The sequence below is a fragment of the Xyrauchen texanus genome, chromosome 8 (genome assembly GCF_025860055.1).
Source record: "Xyrauchen texanus isolate HMW12.3.18 chromosome 8, RBS_HiC_50CHRs, whole genome shotgun sequence".
In the NCBI taxonomy this organism is placed as follows: Eukaryota; Metazoa; Chordata; class Actinopteri; order Cypriniformes; family Catostomidae; genus Xyrauchen; species Xyrauchen texanus.
In genome coordinates, this window is record NC_068283.1 from 32176905 (window position 1) to 32187969 (window position 11065).

At 35.3% G+C, this 11065-nt stretch overlaps 1 protein-coding gene across 1 annotated transcript; it reads right to left on the reverse strand.

Annotated features, from left to right (window-relative positions):
- Positions 1-9: 9 nt before the first annotated feature.
- On the reverse strand, positions 10-9955 carry LOC127647253 (GTPase HRas-like). The gene is made up of 5 exons (XM_052131392.1): positions 9262-9955; positions 8737-8852; positions 6430-6608; positions 1689-1848; positions 10-1486 (listed from the first exon to the last, which is right to left on the reverse strand). Exons 2-5 carry the CDS (start codon positions 8845-8847, stop codon positions 1373-1375), a joined length of 564 nt encoding a protein of 187 aa, XP_051987352.1. The 5' UTR covers positions 8848-8852; positions 9262-9955; the 3' UTR covers positions 10-1372.
- Between the last annotated feature and the right edge of the window lie 1110 nt (positions 9956-11065).

Below are 11065 nucleotides of genomic sequence, written 5' to 3' on the forward strand. Positions count from 1 at the left end.
ATGTTGGTCCTCTTTAGCCAAAAGTCTCTTTATTCACAAAACATAGAACTACAATTGTATCATCACTGTGGCAAAAGGAATGCATAAATGAGGAGTTTAGGTCACATGTTTAGCCTGACCCATACAACTACCGTCTCATCTGTAAATCCAAACATTCCAAAAATCAGGAAGAAAAAGGTCTCTTTCCCTTAAAGTCAAGAATGTCTTGTGGCAGGTGGAAACAGCTGGCCTTTTACATAATACATTGACTAATAATGCTTGTATGTGTAACTAAAATGCTTCAGTATAAACTCAAAAAATACAGGACTTTATCATGAAATACTGCTGATCAAAATTTTGAAGTTAGGCTATATTTTGTTTCTTATTTTGTTAAGGGCTGGACAATGAAGGACACTTTTGGCCTAGAACACAAGTAATGACAATAGAAACATGGGGAAAGGGGGCAAGTCTGTGAAATGTACATTCAGTGTGAATTTTGAAAGCCTTCCCCAAAATACAGAAGGTGAAAACAACACAAACGTGTCTATTTAGCGATTATTGAAAATCTTAGGGAGCATTCACTGGATAAATCCCACATTGCATGAGGCAAGTTACACTTCGTAAAGTCTACAAAACACAATATGTTAGTGGTTTGGAATGTGGTGACTGCTTGCTCGGATGTGCTTTCCCACAGGCCACTGGAGGTTTCAGACATTTTAGGGGACTTTTTAGCTTCCTCAATTCCTGACCTACTCTAACTGATCTATGTGGTCACTCTCCAAGCGGGTCATTTTGCTAATTTGCATGAGCTATGGCTCCACCACAATCCAAATTAACAAAGAATTTTTAAAATGTACAATGAAACTTGGAGATGAGACATAACGATGCATACTTAAAAGCAGCAAACCATTACCATCTTACAAGCACATCCCTTAACCATCATCGTAAATTACAAACTCGAGGTCAATATTGCTTGCTCCTCTGGTTATAAAATATGGCTATTACACTACCACAAAAATAAGGTCCTTTTAACACAACAAAAGCAGTAGCTTAAAATTGACAAGACCAATCCAGACTAATTTATCCAGTCAAATATTAAGCTAAATGTGGCAAAGCCCTGGATAATATGATGTCACTGTGGCAAAATAAGATTACAGACAATTCTACAATCATGATTCTAAATGAGGTTTAGAATCAACACATCAGCTACTCTGCAATATCACAAACACACAGCCAGTTGGGTTCCTATTCCTCAAAGGCTGGCAGTGTAAGAGAGGGAACAGTATAAAAAAGGAAACGTGTGTGTGATGCTACAGTACAGTAGTGTATGTGTGTGTGACATTGAGTGCATTGCTATCACAGGGGTGCAGTGCGGGCCTGTTTGTGTGTATTGCTATAAAAGAGTGCAGCGTCTTTGCGTGTGCTTTTTGCTCTTCTTATTGCTGCGGTTTGTCTCCTTGTATCTTCGGATCTCCCGTACAAGAGAGTAAAACGCCTCCTCCACCCCCTGCACAGAGAGAGAGTGTCTTTATATACACACACAATAAAGAGCTTATATATATATATATATATATTATACACACACACACACACATAATTCTAGTTTTACACACTGGTGCAAACTCTAGTGAGCTGCCTACCTAGACAGCACAAGATTACAGAATTTGTATTTTTGGGTAAACTACCCTTTAGAGTTTGTCTCCACCAACCTGTCGTGTCTTAGCAGATGTTTCGACAAATGGGACTCCATAACTTCTGGCGAGCTCCTGAGCTTGACGCATATCTACAGTACGAGAGGCCAAGTCACTTTTATTCCCCACCAGCACCATTGGTACGTTGTCACTGTCTTTGACACGGTTTATTTGCTCCCTACATAAACAAAACACACAACATGGAAATTAGGCTACACTCTGCTTGCAAAAATGAACAGTCTACTTTTCACACTATTTTGTGCTCAACAAAGTGAAAATGCATATAACAAATTTTGGGAAATTTGTGGTCTTCTGCCCGTTTCCATTCAAATGCCCTTTTATCGATAAAAATTGTGCGCATGATGACGCCATGCCTAAAAAAAACACTGTCACATAAGTTTTGGTTTATCACAAAAGAAATCTGCCCATAAGCCATTTCCATACAGAAATGTGTGTTTATCGCCAATTCGCCTCCCAGATGTCCCCGATTGTTTTCCCCCAAAGTTTTGGTAAAATGGGGAGAGTATTAAGAATATTCAATGAAATTAGCCAGCCTACTGTCATTTTAATTTCACAAATAAATGCAATCTGAAGATGAGGAATTGCAATCAAAAAGGAACAGTTGCCCTTCTGATAGTACAGGAATATCGGTCCTGATGTTGCACCTATCGCAGGTTGCCACTGGTTCTGACCCGAAAGCAAATCGTCATGTTCAAGCTGGCAACCTGCACCAAGAAATGGGGAAAACTTTCGGTCTTTGTATAAGGACCATCCATTGATATGTATATGCTGTGTGCACAGCTTTTAAAGAAAAATTGATGCGGTGTAATTTCAGGGTTTACGCACGATACATTCCTGATATTCAATAAGCTATTTTGAACAATCATCTAATCTAAAACATCGCCATCACAACTGTATTATGTCCCGCATATTTTCAGCAACTTTTAATGACCAACTGAACTTGATTGTCATCTAAAATTTATTTTAGCATAATAATGCAATGTACATTTTCCGAAGAAGCTCAGCAAATACGATCCGAGGTAAAGAGGGTTAGTTTTGAAATATTTAAAAGTTCTAAAATGTTCAAAAGCTGGTTTTCTGAAAGTGAACTCAGCATTGGACAAATAGTTCCGATAGTTTACAGTCTTGAAAAAAAGTGCAGAACATTCTGAGAATGTAATTCAGATGACTTTTTTCATCTACAGAACAGGGTACGGCTAATTTAAGTTTGTGTAAAGAAAAGGCATATCAATTAATGCTATTTTCGTTTGGTAATTTAATACAGAGAATTTTGCTGGCATTTTCAAAATCTAAACAATTTTATAGAATTGGGCTATACACATGCTTTTCTCCTAGTTTTTTGTATTTATTTTTATTTAAAACATCTTTGTGAACAGAAGTTATATGTTTTTTGTATTGTGGGCTAATTCCATGACTGCCATTTATTATGTTGAATAGTGTAGAAAAGCAACTTTAATATATAAACGGATGTCTACCATGATTAAATTAATCACAGTGGCCATTCATTTGTTCTCCGTGCACTTGTTGATGTGCATGATATGAGATATTGGTGTTGGCACTCCTGGAAGTGTCATGTTTGCATTATTGGATCTATATGCCATTAAGATCAATCCATAATCACATACAATAAATTAGCTTTCCAAGGATGTATATATACCTTGTCGTCGTGATTAACACAGGCTAATGATAGGGGTAAACTTGTCATGTGAAAGTACATTTCTGTGTTAATGGCAATTTTTTTGACTGTTTTTGAAATAATGTGTTTTCATCAGCTTAATTTTGATTCGCTAAAACTTTTTTCGCAAAAGATCCTTGAATGGAAACTTAGTTTGTGACTATTGCTCACATTTGTGAAATTATACTAAGCCTTTCCCTAATTTCCCATTGATTTCTTTGCTCAACCTTTCGGTAAAAAAAGTCAAATGTCACAAAATTTGATACACTGTACGCAGCAGTGTTATTATAGTTTTAGATTTTTAATTACATTTTTATATCAATTTGTCATTCCAGATTAGTTTTCACAGTTTGTCTGTTGGTTTAAGTTTTTTGTTTTCTCAGTTTCAGTTTAGTTAGTCTTTATTTTAGTTTTACTATTTTTAATGGCTGCCAAAGCAGAAGCATTTAATGGTATCACTTAAAAATGAAATGTCTAACATCAATAAATTCCTCAGGGAAGTCTTGTTGTTACCTCGATCTCTATCCATCATCTATTTGTATTTAAACTTGATCTCCATTGTATCCATATGAATTTCCTTAATGATTTTAAATCATTTCTCAAGTAATCTTTGGGAAGTAAATAATTAGCGGGATAGTTCACCCAAAAATTAAAGTTCCTTCATAATTTACTCTCCCTCATGCCATCCCAGATGTGTATGACTGACTTTCTTCTGTAGAACGCAAGGTAAGATTTTTAGAAGAACATCTCAGCTCTGTAGTTCCATACAATGCAAGTCATCATGGTACAAAACCTTGAAGCTCAAAAAAGCACATAAAGGTAGCATCCTTTTTTACTGTAAATCTTGACATCAGCAGTCTCATTGGCGATCATTCCTGTAGAGTGCAACTGCAAGATTTATAGTGAAAAAGGAGTTACATTTTGGTCTGTTCTCACCCAAAACCAATTCGATTTTTCAGAAGACAATATTTAAACAATTTAAGGATTATTTTGTTACCTTTGTGCTTTTTAGAGCTTCAAAGCTTTGGACCCAGTTGACTCGTATGGTATCTGGACCAACAGAGCTGAGATATTTCTATAATATATTTGCTTGTGTTCAGCAGAAGACAAACACATCTGGGATGGCATGAAGGCGAGTAAATAATAAGAGAATTATAATTTTTGGGCAAAATATCTTTACCTTTTTGAGGTTTTAAATTGATGGTGTTTACATTGGGATGTGTGACAGCTCATTTAATGATCACCGGTGGGCAAAGCAATGGTAAAGAAAACTTAAGAAACAGAAATTTGAGGTGTAATGTTTGTAAATGTTGCATAATGATTTATGATGTAAATGTGTTACAAAATATTAAAAAATTATTCTAAATACTTTGTAGATATTTTCTAGGGGAGAATTTTTCCTCTGTGATTTGGTCAAAAGAGGGTCTTCAAAGGTTCTACTTCTCAGTATTAAGAATTTCTTCATTTTTGCTTTTGACTAAGGTAGAAGACATCCTAAGCTTTCTTCAAAAAGGTATAATGTCAGGTTATGTGTGTTTGGATCATAATTAAAAGCGCCAAAAATGTCCTACTTTGCCTAAAACTGAAATGAACCAGAGATTTTGATTTTCGTTAACTATAATAACACTGGTAAGCAGTGACGTTATACTGCTGAGTCGACTTCTTTGACCGGTCATTTCTACATCAAGTGTGGTCTGGCCATTTTTCCATTTGATCATATTTGGAGTATGTTCAGGAAGTAAAAAAAAAAAAAAAGCAGCTGTTTTTGTGCTTAGTCCTTCGAACATTGGCACAACCCATCTATGTTGAGCAGTGTGTTACCATACACCGATCAGCCACAACATTAAAACCACCTGCCTAATATTGTGTAGGTCCCCCCCATGCCACCAAAACAGAACCAACCCACATCTCAGAAAAGCATTCTGAGATGATATTCTTCTCACTACAATTGTACAGAGCGGTTATCTGAGTTATCATAGACTTTGTCAGTTCGAACCAGTCTGGCAATTCTCTATTGACCTCTCTCATCAACAAGGCGTTTCCATCCACAGAACTGCCGCTCACTTGATTTGTTTTTGGCTGGATTCTGAGTAAATTCTAGTTCAGGCCACCATTCACTTGCACTGTATGGACCAACATAGCAGAGATATTCTTCTAAAAATCTTCATTTGTGTTCAGCAGAATTGAGAAAGTCACACACATCTGGGATGGCATGAGGGTGAAATAAATGATCACGTTTACATGTACTTAAAGAAACGGTTTACTGCAGGGTTTTTGTAGAAAGCAGCATTCTGAAATATCATGTAAACAAGAAGCCAATTTCCATAAAATATTTAAGGAATTAAGTGAAAGCGGTTTTACACCGAGGTTTCTCCCAGAGAATGTGGCTTATTGTGGTCATGTAAACGCATATGCAGTATTGTTACAGGTTTTTGAGCAGTGCGTAAACAGACCGGATAACAAACATCATAGGATGGAGCCAAACAACAATTCAACACTGCAGAAATAATTAAATATTTCTGGGAGTACAGTGGGAATATTACAAACTATGCCCATTTATAAACACCAATGTAAAATAGCGACTGTCCCTCACGCTCCGTTATATATGCTTGTACATTGGGGAAATCACAGAGTTTTATGTAAGAGGGAAACCCCACTATTGCACTGCAATTCCGCTGCAGGTGATGATAGAAAGTTAAGGAAATAAACAGCAACAACTCTGGAATATCTGGAAATAAATGAAGCAACAGAATAAAATAGCTAAGTCTTCCCCATATCCCATGTTTGTTATTTACGAGGGGAAAATATGTTGTTGTGGAGAAAGCTGTTTACTGATGAAGTCACATGTATATGGGAGTAAAGAGTACACCTCTTATACAGTGCATGTACACCGGAACGCTGCTTTTATAAGCCGCTTTCTGGTGTCCTTGTAAACATATTCAATGATGAGAAGTTTCAATTTTGGGTGAACTATATCTTTAAAAGTCTGCAAGACTATTTAGTCTCCATGATGATAACCAATATAGTTGATTTCAGTTTGTTCACAATTGGTTGCCTATGTACCTGTAGAGATGTACGTCCTTAAAGGACTTGATGTTGTTGATTGCAAATACACACAGGAAACCTTCTCCTGTCCTCATATACTGGTCTCTCATGGCACTATACTCCTCCTGACCTGCTGTGTCCAGAATGTCCAACAAACATGTCTCCCCGTCAATCACAACCTGCTTTCTGTATGAGTCCTGCATTGAATAAAGTAGTAAATGAACATTAGACCTTTCACACTTGAATGTTTTAGAGAGTTTATAGTCTATCTTTTTTCATTTAAAGGAATAGTCCATCCAAAAATCTAAATGTTGTGAGATGCGCATGACTTACTTGCTTCTGCAGAACACAAATTAAGATTATTAACCCTTGTGCATCAATTAAAAAAAGTTACACATAGGTTCATTATGGACAAAAATGGCCATGTCCAAAAACTGTCATAAAAATATTATAGATTTATATTTTTTTCCACTTTCACTGACATAATTTTTTTAACCAGCATCAGCTCTAATCATAATGACCAAACATTCATTCATTTTTAGAATTTTAACCCTTTAAACGCTGGTTTGTTTACATAATGCCACTGTTGTTTTTTAGGAAAAAATGAAAAATAGTAATTATTTTCAATTTAATAGATGCTAAGCAGAATTTTTTTCTTTGATTATTAGAGCCTCGGATATGTCAATGATTAACAACAACATTCATTTTGATGCTTTCATATTTTTTATGCAGTATCAGATTTAAAAAAAAAGCTACCACTTAGGTCCATAATGGACAAAAATGGCCATGTCAAAAGTGTCATAAAAATATTATAGAATAATATTTTTTTCTACTTTCACTGACTTATATTTTAACCAGCATCAGTTCTAATCATAATTACCAAACATTCATTTATTTTCAGAATTTTAACACTTTAAACGCCGGTTTGTTTACATAATGCCACTGTTGTTTTTTATAAAAATATAATAATTATAATTATTTTCAATTTAATAAATGCTAAACAGAATTTTTTTTATTTTTATTATTAGAGCCTCAGACACATACAAACCACACTCTGAAATCCATACCAACACACTCACACAATTATATATTCATAATGTATCTAATTGGCTCTATAATATGCATAAGCCAAAAACAGCAGAAAACAACAACAAAAGCGATGATATGCCAAACCTGAAAAAATGGCACGATCTGGTAAAAAATATTTAAAATGTAAATTTTGAAGCCTTGCCAACATAATGAAAGCATGTTAAACAAGATTGCATAATTTTATAGTTAAATGGCACTGGGATTAAAAATCACAGTTTTAATGGGTTTCAATGTGCCATTTTTGTCCAAAACGACGCTAAGAGGGAGTATTTTGTGTAACTAGTGCAAAAATATTTTTTTAAAGAAAACAGGGTGAAATATTAAAATTCCAATAAAAATTCACACCTGTGGAAAATTTTATGCAGTTAGCATTAACACAGACAAAGTTATCAAAAAAACAAAACTGAAAAAGCCAAAAATGTCCACAAGGATGCACAAGGGTTAAAAGATTATTTCAGTTTTGTGGGTCCATACAATGGATGTTGATGGTGGCCAGATATCTGAAGCTCCAAAAAGACGACAAGGCAGCATAAATGTAATCCATATGCCTCTAGTTAAATATCTTCAGAAGTGATACGATAGGTATGGGTGAGAAAATCAATATTCAATTATCAATATGTAAGTACTTTTTTTTTTTTACAATAAATTCCCCTCTACACCCAGTAGGGGGCGATATGCACGTAACATGTGAATCACAAAAAATAATTTGAATGTGAAAGTGGACATTTACTGTAAATAAGGACTTAAATATTGATCCGTTTCAGGGCTCCAGCCTAGACAACATTACTTGGGGGGCCATTGTCTCCTAAACTGAAACATATAGTTGCCAAATCACAGAATTGCTCAATTTAGATTGTTGTTCAGAAACATATTTTGGTCACATCTGGAGCCCTGTGTTTCTCACCCACACCTATCGTATCACTTCAGAAGACAGGATTTAACCACTTGAGTCGTATGGATTACTTTCATTCTGCTTTTATGTGCTTTTAGGAGCTTCACATTTTTGGATCCTGTTACCTGCATTGTCTGGTCCTACAGAGCAGAAATACTATTCTAAAAAATCTATGTGTTCTGCAGATGAAAAAGTTATACACACCTGGGATGGCATGAAGGAGCGTAAATTATTTCATTTTGGGGTGAACTATCCCTTTAACACGATGGACAACAACACAGAAATCAAGCCTAATTATTTACATTCTTGACAAACTGTTCATTCAAATGAAGATTAACTCATACCTCAATTGTAGGGTCATACTCGTCTACAAAGTGGTTTTGAATGAGCTGAATGGTTAGTGCACTTTTCCCAACGCCACCAGCCCCAACTACAACCAGCTTGTATTCCGTCATCCTGACTGTGTGAGAGAGAGGGGGGAGGAGGGTGTGAGACACAAAGTAGTAGTCTGACTGGATTTAACCAGGTTTTACTTAGAAAAGAGACCGTGTGAACCATTAATGAGACTCGTGAACCACACTGACTGACACGCTCATATAAATTACAGTAATGTTAATAACAGGAAAAGAAGCGTGAACATGTATATATTACATAAGGTTGGAAATTGAATAGTTCTCAACAGTCTGTCCATATTAAAAGTAATCACATTTAAAGACATGTAAGACTTAGATTGAAGACTAACTTTACTCAACTCTGTCTCAGTTTACTTAGCCGGTCAGAAGCAAACTTGAACGACTGCAGCTTTTATGTCTATCTCGACTACATTCAACAGGTAAATAGTTGTTTATCAGGTAATGTTTGTATTTTACCTCGTATGTGGACGTTAAATCGGTTCCGCTCGCCCAAACGAAGCGCTTTGAGGTGAATAGTATTGAAAGTCCAAGGATTAGCCGCAGAGCCACATTACGGTCGATCAGATCAAGTAAACTCTCCCCTGAGACACAGACAGGCTGGATTTAGTCGAGCTGAACAAACTTCATCTGTAACTAAATAAAACGCTTCGTATTTAAAGTATGTTTCTCTCCGTTATTCAAAATGTACTATAACCCAAATAAATCCGCCCAAACAGGCATTAGCTTCTTTCGGCTAAGACTCTTCCAGGGCGAGGAGCAGGCGGGATCACAAGAAAAGCTGACCAATGGGGTTTAGCCTGTGCTTGGAGTTCTTGACTTCTATTGGACGAGGGATAAACGGAAGTAATAATACACCAATGGTAGTGTAATGCCTTTTTCCAATTTCTCCGCAATGTTCGGCCTCCTGAAAAATGACCAATCAACTTCGTTTGAAATATTAAAAGGACGGAAATGCACGAGTCATAAAAATTTCAACCCTGCCGATTTACTTACTTTTTTGTTTGCAAACTATATTTAATTGTACCATACATTCTTATTTTCTCTCTATTTGGATGTTCAGGTGTTTTTCTTTCTTAATAGTAAGTTAAATGTTTCACGTTTGTTTTTATTTTGGTATTTTTTTGTAAATGTCTCTGGGTAGCTGACAGGAAATTTCAAGCAGTGTCACCAATGTCTAGATATATTACATTATTACTATTTGTTATTGTTACTAATTATAAGAAGATTTACGCATTTCAATCTCATGTGAAAATTCCATCAAATTTAATTGAGTAATCTTTAATAAACTAAAATATTAAAAAACTAATTATTGTTGGTTTTATTAATTTAATTTTGTTAAACATTATTTAATTTTATAAAATTTAATATGATAGATTTTGTGAAATTGGATAAGATTACATTAATATTAAAAATAGGCAAATCTATTTTTTGAGTGTTCTTTTTATATTTATTATATTCGAATATTTGTATGATTATCACATATGCAGTTTTTTCATTAGGCAGAGCAGTTAGTTTGCAGATATGATTGATCTGGAGACGACATGTAATATTAAATCTTTAAAAAATCACACCTCAGGACCATTTAAACTAGTTATTTAATTTAATTTAATATTTTTAAAGCAAGAAGGATAAAAATGGTTTCAATAATAGGCTAATAATAAAAAAAACTTGATTTACTTATTTGGGGTTAGCATAGTCAATTGATATCAGCTTTTATTTTAGCTTGAGTTGACTCATTTTCACCACTAGATGTCAATACAACAAAACTGCAAAGATTCACAAGCAAAGGACATCTCTCTCTCTCTCTCTCTCTCTCTCTCTCTCTCTCTCTCTCTCTCTCTCTCTCTCTCTCTCTCTTTCTCTCACTTTCTCTCTCTCTCTCTCTTTCTCTTTCTCACTTTCTCTTTCTTTCTCTCTCTCTCATTCTCTTTCTCACTCTCTCATTCTCTTTCTCACTCTCTCTTTCTCTCTCTCTCTTTCACTTTCTCACTCTCTCTTTCGCTTCTCTCTCTCTCTCTCTCTCTCTCTCTCTCTCTCTCTCTCTCTCTCTCTCTCTCTCTCTCTCTCTCTCTCTCTCTCTCTCTGAATGACAGATGGACAGAGGGATTATCTTGGTGATTTTAGGCAAAGATTAGTGGACAGCAGATGTATGGAATGCCGAATTATCTTTGAATGTTCCCAGCGTTACTCATATTTACTAATAAGAATTCATATTACAGAGCTCTCTAACTAAATTTTTACTCGTCATAAGTATCCATTG